Genomic DNA, 22784 nt, shown 5'->3' on the forward strand with positions numbered 1-22784 from the left:
GGGAGTTTCTTTTCAATGGGAAGTTGCTTTTGGATTCAAGTAATTCATTTTTTATCTCTTTTGTTGGGGTGTAACAGTACTACTCTGCTCACGTGAACAGCTCTTACAACATGCATTGCAAGGTGCAGTTTTGAGTACCATATAAAGCCATCGCTTTTCTCACTCAACACCGGCTGGTTTTCATACGAGATGGTCAAAGGTCCGATCCAACAAATAGTATAAGGATTAGGGTCATGAGTTCGAGTCGTGATAGCATCATGTTGATTGAGAGATTATGGGGTGCAACAGTGCCGCTCTGCTCACATAGACGAATTCAAACTTTTTGATCTTGCGTTTTATTTAACGGTGCATGGAAGAATTCCAATTGGTAACGTCATATCAGTCTTGGAAAAGGATCTTCTTCATTTTAAATGAAATTGAGAGAATCTGGTTAGTGTATTTAATAGGGGTAAAATGGTATAAACAAATAAAATAATCATTTTACATATCTTAAATGCACTAAACGGCTATTTTCCACTTCAAGTGAAGAGGACCCGTTTCCGTCAGTATTGGGCTTAAAAGTGTTTTAGGGTTCAAATATGATGTGACAAGCTGTTATTGATGAATACAAATACCTGTTTGTGCCAATTATCACTCTTCTATACAATTTAAACTTTCATTTTTTTTTTCTTTTTTTTTTTAACAATATTTGGATCATGGCTTGGATGTTGTTGTCAAAAGAAAGACCAAAAATGTGTTCAAAAAAATGGCTAAATACAATCCAATATCCAAATTCCTATGTCGTGACATTGAATTATGTTAAATCATAAGTAGGAAAGAGGAAAACAGTAAATTGAAGCCAGAGTTTCAACTCATGGTCTATTATCTAATACCATGTTAAATCATCAATTATCCCAACAATTTAAATTGATAAAAAAAATAATGAATTTAACCATTTAATTAATAATTTAACAAATCATTGATTCATTATGACCTCATTAGCCCAAATATGTTAAATCGAAGCGTACTTCTTTGTCCTATGCTAATTGATTTCGTATTGGCACATAAAATGACATTACTACCAATTAAGCGGGATAATATCCATTGATGGCATTAACAACAGACTTCTTAAATCTAGTTCCCTTTCCTAAACATAGAATCAATTAGGGATAAATTCAAAATTGAATGTGTTATTGACCATGTCGAGAATGGTCAACAACATGTAGAAGTGGTTTTGATGTGATGTAAATTTGAAGATAATTACTTGTGAAAATAAGGTGTACGATAAGAAAACGATGGTATGCAAATCATTTCATTTATTAGAGTAGTTATATTAAATCTTGAAGTTTTATTTCTTTTAATACGTGTATCCTAATCATAATCAACATTTGAAACTTTATTAGTAATTATATTAGTCTTAAAGTTTTATTGAAATTGTGTTACATTCTTGTCATGAGCAATATTTGAATAAAAATATTGAAATGTACGATAAGTTGTTGGTCAAGATATGGTGACAAAGAGTTTATAAAAGTCCTTTGTTGATATTAGATCAGATGATAATGTTCTTTATTCAGAACATATGGTGTTTTTGAGTTGCAAATAGCCATTGAGGTTTTTAAAAGTGATTGAAAACTTCCTATAATAAGAAAAAAAATACAAAATAGCTCTTTGGACTCAACTTTTATCTAAAATATCGACCGAAGCTGTTGGAGTGCTCCGTCAACGCAAATTATATTGTTATATGTGTTACTTATAATAATAATAATAATAAAAATCATAAAAAAAATGGAAAAAATGGTGGGGTCATTTTCCTTTTATATTTTTTTTTATATATTGTGTGTATATATTTTTGCATTTTTTTTAATTTGGAAGGCATTATCATCATTTCAAGTAAAAAATGAGCACAATGTCACATACTAATTTTTCCGTGCTCGAAAGGAGGGGTGGATTAACCATATGGTCGATCTCATAAAAGTATCACATGAAAAAAAAAAAAAATTAATAATAATAATAATTAAAAAAAGAAAATGATGAAAAAATTTATATTGGTGGCCTTTCAATCGATGGCTGTTCAATCATGTCAAGTGGTTAAATATCTCCAAGACTCTTCTTAAAAAAAAGATAAGATTGATTAATAAATTTACATAAAATTCGGCATCACTAATTTATCTTAAAAAAAGAAAAAGAAAAAGAGATGGAGTTTTTTGAAAGGAAAAAAACAAAGTTGGGCCAAAAGTTGATTACAAAAACATGTAGTTGGATTTGCAAATACCAACAAATAGCTTCCAGAAACCTATTTTGTGATATTTGTCTCCGAAAAATTTCAAATATAATCACGTGCACAACCCTCCACCAAAATCCTCCACAACACCACTCAATCCTCACCGTATAGATCCCCACTACAGCCACGTGTACGATTAATACCACTCCCCAATACAAATCTCGTCCTCTCCCTCCTTGGACTCCCCTCACCTCCTCCCCCACACGCGCACAGAACAAAACTTCAATTGGCTCTCACTCAGCCCCCCCCTCTTTCCTTTATATATTTAAGTTTCGCGGCAACCTCTCTCTCTCTCTCTCTCCCCCTACAAAACACTTTTTGATATTTTTTCTCAGTTTCAGAGTTTCTCTCTCTGAAATCCTCTCTCTATCGGCGTGTGTACATGGTTGGGTTTTCGGATCGGGGCGGAGTTCATAATCGGTGAGAGTACAGTGTCGGACCTGTCAATTAGGGTTTAAATTTGAAGATTTTTAAGTTTTTTGGATTGTGTTTTCTGGGTTTTCGAACTCCTGCTTAAAATTTCGATTCTTTTTCGTTTTCTCGGCGTGTTTTGGCTGCTCTCTGAAAGTAGTTTTCGAAAAAAAACAATTTTTTTTTTCTTTTCTTTTCTTTTGAATTGTGGCGTTTGGCTATTTGTAGGGAATTTGATTTGGGGTTTTGTGTTTGTGTTTGTGCGAGTGAGTCTCTGTGATTTGGTTCATTTGTGATGTTGTTGATGTTGAACTCGATTGCAAAATGCTATGTGTGGAATTCGGTTTTTAATTTCTGTGTTGGAGCATTTCGCAAAAATCCAACGATCTTTCTTTGTTTTGTTAATGTGATATTCTTGAATTACTGTGCTTGGAAATCTTGAATTTGATTGTCTTTCCGAAGTGTTTTGGCTGTTCTCCGAAAGTGAGTTTCGTAAAATTAGTTATTTTGAACTGATGCGCTTGGTTATTTGTGCCGCATCTGAATCTGGGGTTTCTGTGCGTATGGTTTGATTCATTTGTGTAATTGGAGCTTTGAATTTGATTGTTCCGAAAGCAGTTTCTTTGAACTGATGCGTTTGGTTTCTTGTAACGAATGAGTATCTGGGGTTTTTGTGTGCACGGTTTGATTCTAAGGAATTTGATTGTGAAATGTTCTTCTAAGGTATGCAATATAATATATATATATCGTTTTTCTTACCGGAACATTTTACGCAATCATTTTTTTTTTAAAAAAAAAAAAAGAAAAAAAAGTAATTGGGTATTCGGATGTAGTGAATTTGAAAAAACTTATTAAGTATTTTTTTTTCTTAACTAACAAAAGGGCTGCTGTGGAGTTCTTGTACTAGTGCCTCTAATGTTTACTTTTATGTTGGATCTTGCATAATACATCATTGTGGAATGTTGAGAAGCATGTTGGGATGATAATGTGATAACAATATTATTTTGTGGAAGAGAAAAGCTTGATAAGTTGTAGTTAAAAGAAATTATCTCTTTTTTGGGGTTGACTGTTCTTGAAAATGGAATCTGCTATACTATGTTGTTGATTCAATTTTGTAATTGCGAAAGTATTCCGCTAATTTTGTTTTTGTGTATCTCAGATAGATAATCGAAGTGTTTAATGGCCCCGACAAGAAAATCTAAAAGTGTGAATAAGCGATTTTCTACAATAAATGAGGTCTCTCCTGAGAAAGATGGTAGGACCTTGGGCAAAAGTAAGCAGCGGGTAAGTCTTGGTTAGTGAGACTATGAAAATATATTCGGTTACCCTAGTCCTTAATCCTTATTCTTCTTTGTTGTGCATTTGACTCTCTTATGTCTTGGTTTGGTTACATTTGTTAACCAAGTTCCATGAATCTTTGTTGCTCAGATTTTATGGAGGGTAGAATGTAGTTTGGGCCTTTTATGAAGTTTTGAAGTATCTGATAGGATCTTCAAAATGATGACCTCTTGTATTGCACACGGTCAATCTTTGAGGCAATAGAGAGGATAATTTTAGATAGGATAGAACAGCAAAATAGATAGGATCATCAAATGATGACCTCTTGTTTGCATGGGAAAGTATACATGTGGGCAAACATAATTAGTTATTGAGGTCCTTAAGCCAACCCAATATACAGAGATTAAGGCTTTTAGTTGAGTTGACTTTGAAGCTTTAAAGTGTGATATTATTTTATTTTATTTTATTTTTAATTTAATATTTTGGCTGCTGTATTTTATGCACAGAAAAGGAAATATTCTGATAAGTTAGGACCTCAATGGAGCAAGGAGGAGCTTGAGCGTTTTTATGAAGCCTATCGGAAATATGGAAAAGACTGGAAGAGGGTATGCCTTTATTTGACATTGTGTTTTAATCTTTTGGGATTTGCTTAATTTGCCATAATTGTTTGTCTTTTATTATATAATCAGCTTCTAATTTATGTGGTGCAACTTTATAACTAATTTGGGCATGCACACATGAAAACATGTTTCATGTTTTCTCCCCATAATAGTGTTTACAATCAAGTTTTCTGTTCTAATGAGTCAATTTATAATGTGCTCCATTTTTTTTTGTCGGGTCTCTTTTCTATTATTGACTTATGTGCATATCCAGGTGGCTGTTGTATTACGTAACAGATCCGTTGAGATGGTGGAGGCTCTCTACACTACAAACCGGGTTGGTAGCGTCCATTAATGTTAGATTGATTTATAACTAGAATCCGTTAAAAACAAAGCTCTGTCATTTAGGAGGATTATGGGTAATTATACCAATGGTTCTGTATGTGACTGTACCTTTTCCTTTTCCTTGCATAAGCAGTGAATATTCTTCATTTCATGCAAGTCATTTTTTGAAATTAAGCACTATTTCCAGCTTTCTTGTATAATCTATTGTGCTTGCTTTTGATGTAGTTGGTTTCGATGAACTAATTATCAGGGTATGACCTGGTTTAATGTTTCTTTTGTTTATTTCTTAAAACTTATCACTGCTTTGTCTTGAACGCATTCTTATATATTTGAATTAGAGTCATAGTGCTCATTTGCTTCTATTAATTGCAAGCTGGATGATTGAATCTGCTAAACCTCTTGGCAGAAAATAGTTTCTTTTGAATGCCAGTTATTAGATAGTTTGTAGCAGGTTTGTAATTCAGTTAATAATTTGTTCTAGTTTCAGTAGTTGGTTCTGGTGAGATTCTTGATCAGAACTGAAGTTAGTAAATTTGTACGAAATTTGATCTTAAATTCAGAAATGAAACTGGTTTGCATATGTAAGTAATTTGGGCAAACCTTGGATGCCTAGTTAAGAAGGTAGGTGACATGAATTGATTTGATTTCGATGATTTTGTTTGGAGATTAATTCTGCAGTTGGAGTTTTGGCCTACCTTAATCTTTTCAATGAGTCAAGTGGCTCATGATATGTGTGCGCTCCAAAAATATGGCTCATATGTGTGGTCTTCTGCAAGTTTCTTAGTTCTAATTGTGGGAATTTAACTTACGGATTCTTATGGTTTGAGTGTCTTCGACTTATTGTTGTTATTTACATGAGTGTGCTTTTGATTTGCAGGCATACTTATCCTTGCCAGAGGGTACAGCTTCTGTGGTTGGCCTGATAGCAATGATGACGGATTATTATAACGTCCTGGTGAGATAGGATTTAATATTTCCCGTTCAACTGAGTTTGGTCACTTTAATGTCAATCTGATCCTGTTATATATCTGTCGATGATATTGTTAGATTTGACTTTAATTTGGCTTCTTTTGGTACCATTAAATAGTAGATATAATTAATTAATAGTTTGTTTTTCACAAAATAATGGCACTGGGTGGACATGCTAACCATCATGTTTTGGAATGGGGTTGTTGTATGAGTTTGGAATGTAAGTTAGTTAGCAGCTTTTTGGCATGTTCGCTTCTATATAACTTCAGCACTATAAATTATTTTAAATAAGATAAAGGGAAAAATACACTTATCCTCTTCAAATTACTACTTAATTGTTAATGTGTCCCTCAAACTACCAATTGTGTCAATGTCCTCCCAATGACAAAAATACTCTTCATAAAATTATAGAAAAACAAAAAATTATTATTATTTTTTTTTTTAAAAAATAAAATAAAACTGGAAAAAAAAAAACTAAGGTTTTTCATTTTTTTTTTAAGATTTTTTTTTTTTTATATTATTTTCAGTTTGGGCCACCCCTTGGATTTTCAATTTTCTCCTTTTTTTTTTATGTTTTTTTTTATTTTCAATCTTTCTTCTTCTTTTTTTTATTTTTTATTTTTTTTTAATATTTTATTTTTTTAATTCATAAGGATATATTTGTATTATTGAAACTTTTTTAGGGTTATTTTTGTCTTGAGAGGGGGACATTGACATTTTTTGGTAGTTTAGAGGGGACATGGACATATTTGATAGTTTGAGGGGGGTTATATGTACTTTTCCCTAAGATAAATTTGTTTTTGCTGGACTGCTGACTGCACTTTGTTTTCAGCTAATGTGCTCTCTTAGGCAAAAAGGAAGTGGCCGTATGTTTTCTAACTACTTTTAGTTTTTAATCTTTCTGTGTTTTAATGGTTGATTACTGACTGATTCCTAGTTTAAATTTAAAAAGTATTGTTCCTTTCTGTTAGTTTTAAACTCTTGCAGTCTGTTCTCCAACTTCTATCTTGCTATTAAATACTAGTGATAAATTTTATTTTTGTAATCTGAACCTTGATGTTGCTATTTTTATCAATTTAAAGATGTTTTGGAAAGGCTATATCATTAAATTTGGTTTTCCCTTGCAATAACTTAGTCATGAGTGTATCACCATGTTTTTTGTTCTAATTTAGTGTCTTTGCATTTTAAACTTAAGTGTATGTTTGTTTGAATCTTAATTTCATGGACTGCAAAACAGGAAGAAAGTGATAGTGAACGAGAGAGCAATGACGCTTCAGCGTCTCAGAGACCTCTTAAACGCAAGCGGGGGAAAGTTCAACTTAGTGTCTCAAAAGATCCTTTCCAGTCTCGGTCAATTGCAACAAGTGATGGCTATTTGTCTTTATTGAAGAGGAGACGGTTTGATGGTATAATTAGTTACATTACTACAGAGTATAGCTGCTGGACCATTGTTCCGTCACTATTTATCATCTACTTGTATATATTTTCGTGGTGCCTGTAACTTAATACTTATTTCTATTATATCAATGAAGACATAGTGCTATATAGAGAGTGGAAGGTAAAAAAAATATGTGCAGTACAATCTTTTTAAATAAAGGCTGATAAAATGTGGTGCTTTTAGATGTTTTGGAAGATATTATGGAAATTGAAATGTTCAATAAAAAAAGAATTATATCAAGAGAGTTTTTTTTTTTTGGGGGGGGGGGGGGGGGAGTGCCTAAAATGCTACGTCATAAATAGAAAGCAAAATGAAGCGACGAAGAGAATGTTTGACAGCAATTGCTTCAAAGAACAGTTAAAGGAGTTTAACAAACTATATCCTTGAATTAGATTCAGAGTGGCAGGATATAACTAACTATCATTTCTCCTGCAGCAGGATATATTTGTCAGTTTGCATATCATGCCCATTTATTAGAATTAAGCAAAATACCCTTATCGTTACTAAACAGCTAGACTTTTCCTACATTGTTGCTTTGTTTTTCCTTCTTTGCTACTTATAGGTCTGTACATAATGAACTGCACACCGAAATCTTATACAGTGTGATTCTTATGAAAAGAGAGATCACCTTTTGAAACTTGAATTTCTTTGAAGAATTCCCCTGTTGATAGATTCAAATCCTATATTAGGTACCCAGCCTCGTGCAGTGGGGAAAAGGACACCTCGGTTTCCTATTTCACATTCCAATAAGAAGGATGATACAAAACTTCGTGTTTCTCCAAATAAAAGAGGCTGGAAGTCAGATATTGATGATAATGATGATGAAGTCGCACATGTGGCAGCATTAGCATTAACTGAGGCTTCACAGAGAGGAGGCTCTCCCAAAATTTCTCAAACACAATATAGAAGAACAGAGCACACAAAATCCTCACCTGTTCAGAGCTGGGAAAGAATGGTATTCCTTTTTTTTTTTTCTTTTTTCTTTTTCCCTGGGCTGGGAAAGAATTGTATTTCGTTTACATGTCCTGCTTTACCTTTTGCCTTCCTTTTATTATCACTTAAATATGAATAATTTCTTTATTTTAATACTTTGATGTGATTTAGCACGCACCATCTGACATAGCTCGTGCCAAGCTTTGTGATGCTGCCATGGATGAAAAATGCTTGGAAGGTGGTATAGGAAGCAGGGGAGCTGAAAATGGAGATTATGCAAGAGATACTTGCTCCTTAATGGATATGGAAGGTGTAGGGACGGTTGACGTTTTTCGAAAGGGGAAGAAGTTTTACAGAAAGAAAGAGAAAGTTGAAGACATCGGAAACCATCAGTATGATGATGGTGGAGAAGCCTGTAGTGGAACTGAAGAAGGACTTAACTTTGACGCCCTTAAAGGAAAAGTTAACAACGAGGTTTCAAGTGCAAAATCGAAGCGATTTTCTCCACAAGGTCAAAGGAAGAGGAGCAAGAAACTTTTCTTTGGAGGTACCTATGTTAATAGCAATTGTTTTATAAGTTGGTTATGTCAAGATTTTTTTAACTTTTCTTTTTTTGGGGGGCCTTTCTTTTTCTTTTCTTTTTTTCCTCTTCATATGACCACTGTTTGTCCACTCAAATACTCACTAATGGAACCTTAGTTGCCATTTTGTTTCTGAAATTGTGAATTCAAACTTTTTGTTTCTGTAGTGGAGTGAAGTTGATAGGTTCCCCCTTTCTAAGAGTATGCTTTTTCCATGTTTTGAAAGCTTTGTTTTTTTTAATCGATGTTAAAGCATAGCCACCATTTTGGAATGAGGGAATAGATTATAGCGTAGAAAGTAAAAGTGGAGGTGTGGCTCGAAATTATGGGATTCAGTTTCCTGATATTGGGAAACGTCCAGACAATTATGTATGATCAATAGCACCTTGTAGTGGGGGGTTTCACCAATACCTCATATAAAACTTGTGGCAAAATATTTCAGAGACATTTATCAGTAGGTTTTATTTCTGCATATTTGATAATAGAAAATATTCATCGGAGATTTATCTTTCATAAATTTTCTTAGAGGCTTCCCATGTGTTTGGGAAACCATTTGACTGTGATTTGAATATATTTTTTAAAAGAAGCTTTGTTTTGAAGCAAGCGGAGAATATGGGCAAGTTTTGAGTAAATTGGTCCATGATATTTAATAACAATAGGAAGTATAGGGATTATTGCCCAATTTTTTGATAGACTTATGTTCTAAATAGCATCATTTTTTTCGCCATATACATGTGTTACGAAACCATTTTTTGGTTGGGTTGAATGCTTGCTCTTGGTAAGGTAATTAGATAGCTAAATCTCCCTATAATAATGTTATAATTTTATGTTTTGCTGTTTCTGTAGATGAAAGTACTGGCTTGGATGCTCTGCAGACATTGGCTGATTTATCTCTATTGATGCCAGGATCCACAATGGAATCTGGTATGTGATTTATGATTATAGTCTAATTTGTTTTGGAGTGATGCTTGTGCTTGTGGCAGTTCTCATTTGTGTGTGGGAGTGAGAGAGAGAGAGAGAGAGGGAAATTAATTAGTTTGATTATGTGCATCTGTTTGAAGATAGAATATATGTATTGGATAATGCACAACTAGAGTCAGACAATATGATAAAATAATTTATTTACTTAGTGATATAATACAACATTTCATTGACAACCTAGTCATTTATTCATAGAAATCAAATTTTCTTGGGAAAAATCATTTTGAGTCCCTAGGTTTTCATCTTATTTGGATTTAGTCATTGGATTTCTAATTTTAAGAATAAGGTCCTTAGAGCACTCCCAATGGTTTATGTATTTTTCAATTTAGAATAGCTAATCAAAATCTATTTTATCTAGTTTAGCTAATGAGTTTTAATATGTACTATACATCCGATTATATATTGTTAACTCTATATTATTTTTTATTATTATTTTTCATTAATTTTTTCATTATAGTATTTTTTTTTCCATGTGGGTCCCGCTTGATAACTCCACTACTTTACACACTTTCTCTTAGATCTCCACTATAAAGGAAGAAAAAAAAAGGAAGAACGTGGAGTGGTGGAGGGAAAAAGGAAAAAAAACAAATCTAAAAAGGTGGAGATAAAGAATAAAAGAAAATAGATAAGTGAATAGTATAACTCTACTTGTAGAGTTGCACTATTTATGGAATTAAGAAAAATCTATTCTAGAGTTGGAATACATAAGCTGATGGAGTTAGTTTTTAGCACTTTTGTTATCTATTATAGCTTAAAGTTGCAAATAGATAATCCATTGGGAGTGCTCTTAGGTTTTGCCCAAGTTTTAAATATGGATAATTGCACCGTTGGTCCCTGTGGTATACCATAATTATTTTTTACTTCCTATGATTTAAAAAGTTCATGGGAGGTCCTCGTGATATGCAATAATTACAAATCGATTCTTGGCGTCAAATTCAGTTAAAATTTTTAACAGATTCCGTCAAATGCCACGTCAGCGACATGTGTCGCTAATAAGATGGCGACACGTGTCTACCGTAATAAAAAAAATATAAATTTATTAAAAAAAATAAAAATACTTATTTTTTTAAAAAAAAATTTAAAAAAAATTTCAAAAAAAAAAAAGCTGAAGGGGCCGGCCACCCCCAAAGGGGTGGCCGGCTCCTTAAGCTTTTTTTTTGTTTTGTTTTTTTTTTTTAAAAGAATAAGTATTTTTATTTTTTATTTTTAATAAATTTATATATTTTTATTACGATGGACACGTGTCGCCATCTTATTGGCGACATGTGTCGCTGACGTGGCATTTGACGGAATCTGTTAAAAATTTTAACAGAATTTGACGCCAGGGATCGATTTGTAATTATTGCATATCACGAGGACCTCTCATGAATTTTTTAAACCATAGGGAGTAAAAAATAATTATGGTATACCACAGGGACCAACGGTGCAATTATCCCTTTTAAATAGGTCCCTCTATCACTTTACTATCAAAATTAACGGTTTTCCATCTGTCACGAGTGTCTCATTTGACAAGCCAGCTCGATGTCAGATCCCAATGCCAATATCACGCTATCAAGTGCCAAATCATCCATAGAAAGAAAAACAAAAGATCCAACTTTAGAAACAAAAATTATCTTCTTCGTCATCCCAATTTGTGTTTTTCGCCTCGACCCTCTCCACCACCCTTCCACTTTCATCATCTAGCGTAAGTTCATACACCTTGAAACGACCAGCCATAAATTGCCGCCCATCATGTAAACTAGGATCGAATAACCTTTGTACAAGCAACAGATATTTGCTAGATGTTTCCACCACATATGTCTAGGTGGCATATGCCAAATCACTTGGCACAAGTATCTATTTTTTATTGCTACTTATAAAAAAAAAAATATCTATTTTTTATTGTTATTAACATCAATGGATACAAGCCCACTTCGATGATCAAGGGCGAGAACCCGGCCCTTAAAATATAAAACATAAAAAAAAAAAAAAATGTATATTTCTCATCCACATAAATCCAAGATTCTTTGCCTAACTTCAATTAAGCCAGATTGTTAAATCCACCATATAATGCCACAACAAAAAAGTCCTCAGGAGTTAAAGTGGGGTCCGAGGTCAATGTAACTTTTTGGACGAAGTACTGGTATTGGTTACATACCTTTTATGGCTTCTAAGTTTTTGAAGATGTGCGAGATGAATTTTGCATTCCTGAAGGGGTTGAAGAGAATGCATCAAATATTGGTTACAATGCTCAACCAACCGAACGAAGAACCGCATCTTCTATTGTAAGGCATTGAGAGGTTAAGGTCATAGATTTTTCGCTCGGTGATGCTGTATAAACTCCGCACTTTTTCCATGATGTCTTTGTTGGGAATGAGCAACATGGGAATTTGGGTGACTCGGGTTTTCACACATCGTTGCTCTTTTGCCGCGGTCCCCCATGACTTGCATACGACACTAAACCAGACCTTGTCAAAGGGTGATGCCACCTTGTCCAGAATCGAATCATTGTAGGGCCATTTTAGATTGTCTTGTCAAAGGGTGTAAATTCAAATTAGATAGTCTTGTGGTTGTTAGCGTCCGAGTCATAGGAGGTGAATGGAGGTTGGGGACATTGACAAGCTTCTTGTAGTTTGTGAACTCGTCTTTTTTTCATCTCGTAATACTTTTTGACAAGCTTTCTCTGTGATTCAAAATTTAGATAGTCTAAGAATTTTAGAGAATGCTGAAAAAGCTCAAACAATTTCAAGCCCCTTACCTCTTTTGTTTTACAATTTGATATAAAAATTCTGTTATGATGCTACAAATCCAGAAGATTGAAATGATGAAGAAGTTGGCTTCTGTTTCTCGAGTTGTCTTTTTTTTTTTTTTTTTCTTCTATGGATGACTTGGCACTTGATGATATGGAATTGATATTGGGTGCTGACGTGGACGTTGGTGTGTCAAATGAGACACACGTGGCAGATGACAAACCGTTAACTTTGACGGTAAAATGAGAGAGAGACCTATTTAAAACCTAGACAAAACCTATGGACCTTATTCTTGAAATTAGAAACCCAATGACTAAATTTAAATCAAATGAAAACCTAGGGTTTAAATATGATTTTTCCCAATTATCTCTTATAATCCTTTATTTATTTTTTAAGATTCCTATATTATATTATACACAAGGTTCCCACAATGCATAACCCTTGCCTCAATAGTTAATGTGGTACCTATGTGCCCTAATCTCTATGGTCCTAGTCAAGAGATGTTTTTCCCTTGTTTTGTTTTTTGTTTTTTCTTCCCTTTTTGTTAACTATACTATAAACATATCACCTACAAATTCAGTGCAGAAGAGTTTTTATTTTTTTTATTTTTTTTATAAGTAATCGAGATATCATAAAAAATGTCAGATGTCCCTATGTACACAAGAAATATACAAAAAAAGCCACATTGTTAGTGCAAAAAGAATAAGAAATCATGATAACTAATCATCAAAGAAGAAACATAAGCAGCTGTCTAAAGATACAAATTGTTGAAAAATAAAGACTTAATCTCCTTCAAAGTCCTCTTGCGATCCTCAAAACTCCTATCGTTTCTTTCCCTCTATAGACACCACAAAAGGCATGTGGTGCAAGAGAGTTGAACCTGACTTTTGGTTCTTGAGCCAGATTTTTAGCCAACTTTTCTTCTTGTTTCGGTCTTTTTTTTTTCTTTTATATATTATTATTATTATTATTATTGTGTGCACGTGTGTAGAATGATACTGGATATTTTTCTCCATTTCTTTCAATGTTAAGAATCAAGAAGATAAAGAAGGAAGCAAAAGGAAAGGTTAAAAGCTTTTATTCAAATTTCGGGATCACCAGGATGTCTCCTTGCCTACATGAAATAATTTTGTTGCATGTTTTGGTTTTATATATATTGGTTTTAAACACTTTGTTTTGGTGGTGTGTTATGGTTTGAATTTTCGGATGATTCATCTTTTTATCTTCATTTATACCTTTTAAAGGATTTCTGTTTCAATATTATGAAAATTGAAAGTTCATATTGGCATTAAAATTTCACTTAATGCTCTTATTGAACTTGGTTCTCAGGGTTTATGCATTGTTGTTGCTGATGCTGCTGTTATTCTTTTGTAAATATCATTTTGCATGATAAATGATTTGATCTCTTGTTTTCTGTCATTTTTTATTGTTTATTTGTTGGATCTAGAATCATCTGTCCAGTTGAAGGAAGAAAGAACAACTTTTGATATGGATGACAAATCCAGTATACCAGAAGGTACATCTACAAGCCATTATAGAGATAAAAAACTCCCTGGGGCAAAACAGAAGGCGCTTAATGCAATTTCAGGTGTTGATGATACTTCTAAAAAATCGAAACTTGGGAGGGATTCAGCAATTGGTGTTAATGTTGCTTTTGAAGCAAAAGAACAGCTTCGGCCTACTGATAAAACATGGAAAAGAAAGCGCAAGGCCATGGTATCAAAGGTAACATAGGGACTTATTGTATTTGCTATACGTATTTCTTTTTGGTGGATTTTTTTTTTGGAAGGTTTTAGGACCTTTACTTTTCTGTGGGTGAATAACCTCTCTCTCTCTCTCATGGGCACACTAACACAATACAATGTTCATTTAAACCTCTAGCTATCTATCTGTTGATTTGATGATGAGCCGATTCTTGTTCAAGTTGCAGATATCAAATGACAAAGCTCATGTTGATTTTCATCCAAGTGAACCATTGCAGACTCTGGTATGTGAGCAAATGCCTGACTTTTTATTACAAGAATGTGTATTATCTCTCAGATTGGTTTTTAATAGTAAATTTCTAACAAGTCACTATACCTTAATACTGTTTTATAAGTATGTTTTGCCTAATTGCCATAAAATAATTAGAGCAACTTTGCTTTCTGTTTGGGTGATCTACACAATTACATCTGCAATTGAATTGAGCTTATCTCATACAGTTTGATGTCAGGTTGCTATGAGCTGACAATGTTACAGAGAAACTTAAATCTACAAGGTGAAAATGAGAGTAATGGAAACATTCTTCATCTTTATCCTGCTGTAGATGCCATTCATTTAATATACTCCAAAGATAGTATTCCTTACCCATTGTAGATTTGTCCATATATAAATCACTAGGATCCTGCCTGGTATTCAAGCTAATTTCAAAAAACAAGCTATGCCTGTTGGTAAATGTGCTGAACACGGAAAGTTCAAGCTACTAACTCTAGTAACAAACTGAACTGAATCTTGTGAAATGTGTTTGTTTTGTCATGGGATCAACAGTTTAAGGGTTCGTCTTCTATGTACTAGAGTGACAGCACTCTAATAATCAAAGCTTTAGCACCATATTGCCTTGATTTATGTAGAAACTAAAAAGTTATCCAGTTCTGTCATGTGAAAGAGGATATTGTTAGTTTTCTTAAATCATAACTAGTCTACTTGTGCCAACAATGGTCATTGGATCAAATGTCTCTTCCTCCAAGAAGGATGGAGGGTAAGGTCACAGGTACAGGTGCGTAAGTTATTACTTATCCTGGTATCCACGAGAAAAAAAAAACTTGTTTTCTGTTTATCCGTATGCATAAATATGTATAAAGTTATTACCTGTCCTGGTATCCACGAAAAAAAAAAAACTTGTTTTCTGTTTATCCATATGCATAAATATTTATTTTCACCAAGAAACATACATTGACACTTGCACACATAGATATGCAAAGGCATAATTATGTGTGTTCATATTTGAGAAGTCTCTGGTTATATGTTGGATGTTGATTAAGTACAAGAGGATGCAGATGATCGTTAGCTGTTCTTTTTTACCAGTAATCTTAGTGATGTGTGTTTTCTCTGTTTATATGCATGTGCTCTAGGTCTTAGCTGAAGAAGAGAATAAACAAGTGATCAAAGGTAAATGCACGGGTCAAAGTTTTTCTTTTTCAAGAGCATGGAGATCAGCCAGATCATCAGAAAGTTTCTTGGATAGTGGTCATAGAAGAGCAGAGACTGATTTAGCAGTATCAACTGCACAAGTTCCTGCTACAAGTGAAGTTAGTTTAACGACTAAACGAAGAAGTAGACGTAAAATGAGTCTACCGAGATCATCAATCTCTAAAGAGATGAAGTCTTATGAAAACATTTTGAAAACTCAACATAAATACTCCGCCTCATTGCAAGACAGAGCACTCGATCTTAAAGTAAAATTGGTCCCTTCCTCTTATTTTTTTTAGAAATCTACCACTTTCTGAAGCTTAAAGCTTCATGATTCTTTTTTCTCGTTTAAATTGCAGGAAAAGCTTTCTTGTTGCCTTTCATCTCCTATGGTCCGCAGATGGTGCACTTTTGAGTGGTTTTATAGCGCAATTGACTACCCTTGGTTTGCAAAAAGGGAGTTTGTGGAGTACTTAAATCATGTTGGCCTGGGCCACATCCCAAGACTAACTCGTGTTGAATGGGGTGTCATAAGAAGGTACGTTTTCAACTGTAGTTAATGTCAACACAGCTAGGGGAATGACAAGGAATTATTGAAAATGTTTATGACACATATTTATAGTGTTTGCTTTTAACTGCAGTTCTCTTGGCAAACCTCGGAGGTTTTCTGAACATTTTCTTCTTGAAGAAAGGGAGAAACTTAAACAATATCGGGATTCTGTGAGAAGACATTATTCTGAACTTCGTACTGGTATTGGGGAAGGACTTCCTACAGACTTAGCCAAACCTCTATCAGTTGGACAACGAGTAATTGCTCTTCATCCAAAATCAAGAGAACTTCATGACGGAAGTGTGCTCACTGTTGATCAGGACAAGTGCAGGGTGCAGTTTGACCGTCCTGAGTTAGGAGTTGAATTTGTCATGGTAGCAATTTCTTTCACATAAATTCATTTCAGTTCTTTCATCTTATGTTCATATCTTCAGTTTGGGAGATGTTTTTTATGCTGTTGTTTGTAAATGATATACATGCATTATATTCATGTGTGCCTGACTCTTGTGTGCCGGCATGTGTGTGCGCACATGTGATATATATACTTTTTTTGATAAGTAAAAGTATATTTCAAAAAGCACAAAAGGGCGCAACCCATAGTACATAGGATGTATACATGATACCCCTAATTCAAAGAGAAAAGCGAGCACCTATCTAGAAAATCAGAATAAGAACACTCAGACATAAACTGTAGTTTCACTCTCCACATAAACAAAGTTTGTATCACTAGCTTTTTCAAGTTAATCAAACCAGTCTCACAATCTTCAAAGCTGCGTGCATTCACGTGTGTGATATATATAGATGGAGAGAGAGATTTCTACTATTTGTTGCAGTAGGTGAATCCTAAATAGTCCTTAGCAGTTTTTCTTTTCTCACTGATTGCGTACTAGGTTTGTGTGTCAATGTGTCGGTGCATTTCAATTCATTTACAGCATGGGATTTGATTGCTGACAACATTTGAAGTGAGTTTTGGCTGGCTAGGGCTTCTATAGTGAGTTAGTTTATCTTATTGCCATGATAACATGTTGTTGTGCTATTTAAGTACATAAATGTCTCCACCTGCTTGCTACCTTTTCTCCATGTGTTGTTAGTTATCATATGGTGCGCTATAGTGCTTACGTCATATTATTGTCTAATGAATTATCATTATCTTTTCCTATTATACTTCCTTCCTTTTTTTTTTTTGATAAGTATTATACTCCCTTCCCTTGAAGAATAAATCATGGGTTGTAAATGATTGCAAAGGTTGTAAGTTGCTTGTCTTTAAACTACATTTTCATTGTTTTTAAGCCTTGAAATTATATTGAAAAGAATGGTGTTATAAGGAAGGATTATGGAAAGCAGAGGGCCCATTTGGTAAATTGATTTGGTGGGGGCTACATTTAAGAAGAGTTGAAAATTGGTTTGGTAAAATTTTGGAAGTGTTTTTTAAAAATTTAAAATTGAGAAATATTCTTACAAAATGAAAGAAAAAAAAATTTAAAAAGTGCTGCCACCATGGTGGCGGTGCTGCCAACGTGGTGGTGATCTGGCTGCCACAAAACCACCATTTTCTTTTAACAATATTAAGTTATTTTTTGAAAAATGTTGTGTTTTATATTTTAGAAGAGTTTTGTAATTTGTTTTGAAAAATGTGTTTGCGGTGGTGGCCACATATGAAAATCCATTTGGTTAATTGGTATTGAGAAGAGTTTTAAGCGTTTGAGAAGTGAAAAAAGCTTCTAAAAGTTTACCAAACAGGCCCAGAATTTTCCATTTTTTATAATTTTATGTGAGCCACATTTTGCCAATTTATGATTGAAATGGTGAAATAGACGGTCTGTCTAATATCTCTTGGTTATTTTATAGTCATATTGCTTTATCAAAGTTACTCTTCTTTACAGGTCATTTATTAAATTTGGTGGGCTTCCTATTTTCCTTGCAGAGATTGTTGTCACCAGTGACTTGTTTAATTGATATGGAATCTGTATATTTTCTTTCTTTAATGACATGGTAAAAAATTCATTACAGGATATTGATTGCATGCCTTTAAATCCATTGGAAAATATGCCAGAAGCTCTTAGGAGACAGAACATCGCCATTGACAAGTTCTCTCTTATATCTAAGGAGTCACAAATGAATGGAGATCCAAATATTGGAGGATTGATATTTGCCTCAGGTGGGCATATGGAGAAGGTTTCAAGCCCTGTGAATACTTTGGCAAAGCAGGGAAAGGTAATACTGCTCATCAGAAACTCATATTTGTCTACTTTGACTGTAATGCCCAGTACTTAACGATCAACTATATATACATTTTACATTTTTTGGTTTGTCATGTTTCTTTTTCTATATTTTTATGTTTTGGCCTTATTTTGCTTGCTCAGATTCTAGCACATTGTGATTCTGCTTTTACCTGCCTAGTATGGTCACCAACATGTATGCTACTGGACTTTGGAGATTGATGAATATATGAAGACACTAGACTAAAATCTTGACAGTAAAATTGAGTAGCAGGCAACAAACTTTTCTTTTTTTCTCTGGCACTTATTCATGGAACACCTAAGCTACCTTTTTACCCCTGCAGATCACAACGTAGCTCAAAGTGCTAACCTATTGCTGTAAAGTCAATGGGGGAAGCTCCCAAGATACCTTTAGACCAACTGATTTATTGAATATCAGGGTCCTGTGCAGTTTTTCTGCAACCCAGTTTACGTTTAAATTATTAGAAAGAATTATAATTACTTAGCACTTTTTATTATCGAGTATTCTGTTTACCAAATTAACTTATGTTATTTTCTATTCCTTGTTATAATTTTAATGAACCAGTCAGCACAACTAAAATGTACTATGAGTTGGTCCCTTTTCCTGCATGGGTTAAAAGTACCTTAATTAGCTTAAATACACTTGTACGGTTCCAATGTCCTTTTTTATCTTTCAAATAACAGCATCAGAGGTAAAATTAAGACATTATCACAACAATGTGGGAGTATTAGTGTCTAATTTCGAGGTTTTTTTTTTTTCTTTTCTTCTTTCTTCTTCTTCTTCTTTTTTTTTTTTTCTCTGTCTGGGATATTCACTGCCAGAGATTGGAAATAAAAGTTTGAATTCTAGAGTTTTCTCAAATGATATGATCGCCTCCAATATTTTGCCCAGGTGGATACAAGCCGTGCTGTTTCACAAGCTAAGGTGGCAGTTATTGACGTTGTTAGTGCACAACAAGCAGGCTTTAGTCAACCTTGTGTTCTGGCCCAGAATCAAGCAAGGGAAGCTGATATAAGAGCTCTTTCTGAGCTGACTCGTGCTCTAGATAAAAAGGTTGTACTATTTTATATTGTAGTTGATCATAGAAATGTAATTGATCCAAAAATCAATTCAGTTGGAACAAGGGTTTTACTATTCTGATTCTTAATTATACCATGCATTTGCGTGCCCTTCTCAAAGCTTTTATTTGATTAGTCTATCTTTGGTTTGTGAATCTGTTGTAACAATGTTTTCCATTTTCTTGGCCAGTTTGCCTGACATCTCTTAACATCTTTGAGATTCTGTTCATATTGGTTTCTGGTGATCTTGAAGAATAGGTTTTTAAATTTAATATTTGCTACCTATTATTTCCTAAAAATTGGACATTTTAACTACGCTTGGACATCCTCTCAGAAATTAGGATATGCCAAACTAGTATTTGTCTGTCACCATATACAGAAATTTTTATTGAAACTCCCTATTATCATACTCATGCTGTGAAGCCTTTCTGTTGCTTTCGTGTAGGAAGTGTTGTTGATGGAGCTTAGGAGCATGAATAATGACATGGTGGAAAACCAAAATGATGGAGGCTGCCCTTTAAAGGATTCTGAACCTTTCAGAAGGCAATACGCCATGGTACTTGTACAGCTAAAGGAAGCCAGTGGCCAGGCATGTGGCTTCCATGAATTATATTTTGCTTTACATTTTTGCGCAAGTGTACTATTCTCTACTTTTTCATTGAAGCAAATTTTCATTGAATGTCGTTGTGTGCAGGTTTCTTCTGCTTTGCTTCATTTGAGACAGCGTAATACTTATCCAGCAGATACCCTGCCTCCTTGGCTGAAGCCCCCAGCCAATTCTAGTGTCCATGGTGGCCTCACAAGTTGCTTGGATGATTCTTCTATATCTCAAGAATCAGGATCTAATGTCGATGAAATTGTCAAAGGCTCTAGATTGAAAGCGCACACAATGGTAGATGCTGCTATTCAGGTATGAAGAGCTCTCTCTCTCTCTCTCTCTCTCTCTCTCTCTCTCTCTTGTGTGCGGGTGAGAACTTTATATGTATTCTCTTCTATATTCTCAGTTTTGCATGCTGTAACACAACCATGTATGTATGTGGGTATCCTTTTCCTTCTTGGTTTTGATAACTGAAGAATAAATTTATGATAGAGAATGCTCAAATACAAAGGCAGCTTATAGGAGCTTCTCCAAAATTTACAATCTGAAAGAATTGTGGGTCCTTTTTTTTGTTTCATTTGGTCTTTATTTGGTCCGACTTTACAAAGATCTATTTTCAGTTAATTGATGGATCTCCATATTGCTAATCAGTAGCATGTATGCAACACATTTTATTTGTTGTTTCCCGGTATGATATAAGTTGTTGGGCTTGGGGGATATGTTATATATTCTGCAGGTCATAAGTCTTTTATAGTCCTGCTGGATATGGCCTAGATCAACCGGTTCTTATGCCGCTGTATATTGATGTAATTGAACAAACTATCTGTTTAGGCGCCATTTGTTTATTTGCCTCAAAGTTTAAGCATGTATTTGTTCATTACCTTTTTACTTTTTGGATGAGAGGAAGCAGTTAGACTAATTACACTTTATAATGATATTCATCTCAGGCATTCACATTGAGTAAGGAAGGGGACGATGTTTTTACAAGGATTGGGGAGGCTTTAGATTCTATTGATAACCAGCAATTAACATCAGACTCTAGGGTACCAGTGGTCAGGTCTCAACAGCAGGTGAATGGCAGTCTGGGTAACCACAACCAGTTGACTTCTTACTCCTCAGAGCCCCTACTTACTAGTGATGTATCTGGTGCAAAATTGTGTCATGATTCTGATGGAAACGAGGCACAAATCCCATCGGAGCTTATCACTTCCTGCGTTGCTACGTTGCTCATGATACAGGTAATTTGGAGATTATGGTCTAACATTAATGGATTCAAGAAGCAATCTCTCTCTCGCTCTCTCTCTCTCTCTCGTGTGTGTGTGTGTTAGTTATGGGACTTTGAAAAGCTTGTAAGTAAATGTAGCTATAATCTAGTTCAATGGGATATCATTTCTTTTTTGGTCTCAATTGAATGCTAATGGCAATCACTTGGTTCTGAATCTTTTTACTGCCAACAAAATATCTTTTTGGGGATTAACTCTTGCCTCAAACATGATCATTTACCCATTGCTGTTATTTTTTCAAAACTATTTTTCCTCGGCAAAGATATACTATTTACTGGTTTCCCCTCGTATCTTTATTCTTGTAAAATCTTGTTATGCTGAGTACAACAACTTTCCTGTACCATGCAGACTTGTACTGAAAGACAGTATCCTCCCGCCGATGTGGCTCAGATTTTAGATTCTGCTCTCACAAGCTTGCATCCCTGCTGTCCTCAGAACCTTCCTATTTATAGAGAGATTCAAATGTGCGTGGGAAGAATCAAGACCCAAATATTAGCCCTTGTACCAACATGAATATTATGCTGCCCTGTTTGATCTGTAGAATTAACCATGTAAGTATTATGCTGGAATCTTGATTTCAACCTCGGTTTCGGCTTTTTTTTTTCTTTCTTTTTGTTTCCGTTTTGTGATTAAGCTAACTGGGATCAATATTTAATGCTAGTGATAGTGATATTGTAATTTTAGCTTCGTTTTGTAATTTATGTTTCCTAATTCCCAAGTAGATTTCGACTTAAATTTAGTAGAAGAGAATGCAACATCTTGAAAGCATCCTCTCTCTCCATTTTTCCTCCCTTTCTCTTCTTTTGGTAAGGAAAAGGTGATGAAGATTCTTGCATGGAACATGTGAGCCTTAATAGAAATTCTTGAATTAAGTACTTCGGACCTCTTTGAGTCTCATGATTTTCTTATTGTGGCCCCCAACTAGTCTCACTTGCAGCTGAAATGCTTTCCTTGTGATCCTTCTTTATTGAGCCAGAAAATTATTATTGTAGGGCCGAACTAAAAGTACAATTTATAATAGAAATAAAGTAATTTATCAAGTACAAAATACAAATTTTATCTATAAAAGTTCATAAATATGTGTCAAAATTGATCTATCAACAACGTAACAAATCGGCTTCTAGTTTAAAATTGTAGTTTGTGCCTTTTTAGAGAAATAAAATTGACAACTATCGAATTTGAATTGAAGCTTAGAGTTGCTAAGTTTTCTTGTTTTAACAACTTTTATTGTTGAAAATGCTCGTTCGGTAGTCACTGTAGACATGAAAGAGTCAAAACAAATTAATCTATCAATAAAGTGGTATTTTCTTTGATTTTTTTTTTTCTCTACAAATTCTTTGACATAATTCTGTAATGGAAGAC

General features: G+C 34.2%; 1 protein-coding gene across 3 annotated transcripts; it reads left to right on the forward strand.

The window, feature by feature from the left end:
- Positions 1-2511: 2511 nt before the first annotated feature.
- LOC133851305 (protein ALWAYS EARLY 2-like) lies at positions 2512-22307 on the forward strand. 3 transcript variants are annotated; one of them, XM_062287647.1, is made up of 20 exons: positions 2512-2680; positions 3831-3955; positions 4456-4554; positions 4823-4885; positions 5771-5848; positions 7100-7268; positions 7990-8255; positions 8405-8780; positions 9661-9738; positions 13972-14249; positions 14449-14511; positions 15635-15958; positions 16052-16230; positions 16334-16616; positions 18253-18456; positions 19375-19536; positions 19987-20130; positions 20236-20451; positions 21087-21377; positions 21771-22307. In XM_062287647.1, exons 2-20 carry the CDS (start codon positions 3851-3853, stop codon positions 21933-21935), a joined length of 3543 nt encoding a protein of 1180 aa, XP_062143631.1. In that variant the 5' UTR covers positions 2512-2680; positions 3831-3850; the 3' UTR covers positions 21936-22307. The 3 variants fall into 3 exon arrangements, with proteins under 3 accessions (XP_062143631.1, XP_062143634.1, XP_062143632.1); XM_062287650.1 differs by having other exon boundaries at positions 19987-20097; XM_062287648.1 differs by having other exon boundaries at positions 2513-2680; positions 14455-14511.
- Positions 22308-22784: the final 477 nt, after the last annotated feature.

The sequence above is a fragment of the Alnus glutinosa genome, chromosome 12 (assembly GCF_958979055.1).
Source record: "Alnus glutinosa chromosome 12, dhAlnGlut1.1, whole genome shotgun sequence".
Classification (NCBI taxonomy): Eukaryota; Viridiplantae; Streptophyta; class Magnoliopsida; order Fagales; family Betulaceae; genus Alnus; species Alnus glutinosa.

Bases quoted from the DNA above. Each gene is read 5' to 3' on its own strand.
- LOC133851305 (XM_062287647.1), top strand. From the start codon at position 3,851: ATGGCCCCGACAAGAAAATCTAAAAGTGTGAATAAGCGATTTTCTACA. The intron at 3,956-4,455 runs GTAAGTCTTGGT...TTTTATGCACAG, and splicing joins TGGGCAAAAGTAAGCAGCGG to AAAAGGAAATATTCTGATAA. The intron at 16,617-18,252 runs GTAGCAATTTCT...AATTCATTACAG, and splicing joins TAGGAGTTGAATTTGTCATG to GATATTGATTGCATGCCTTT.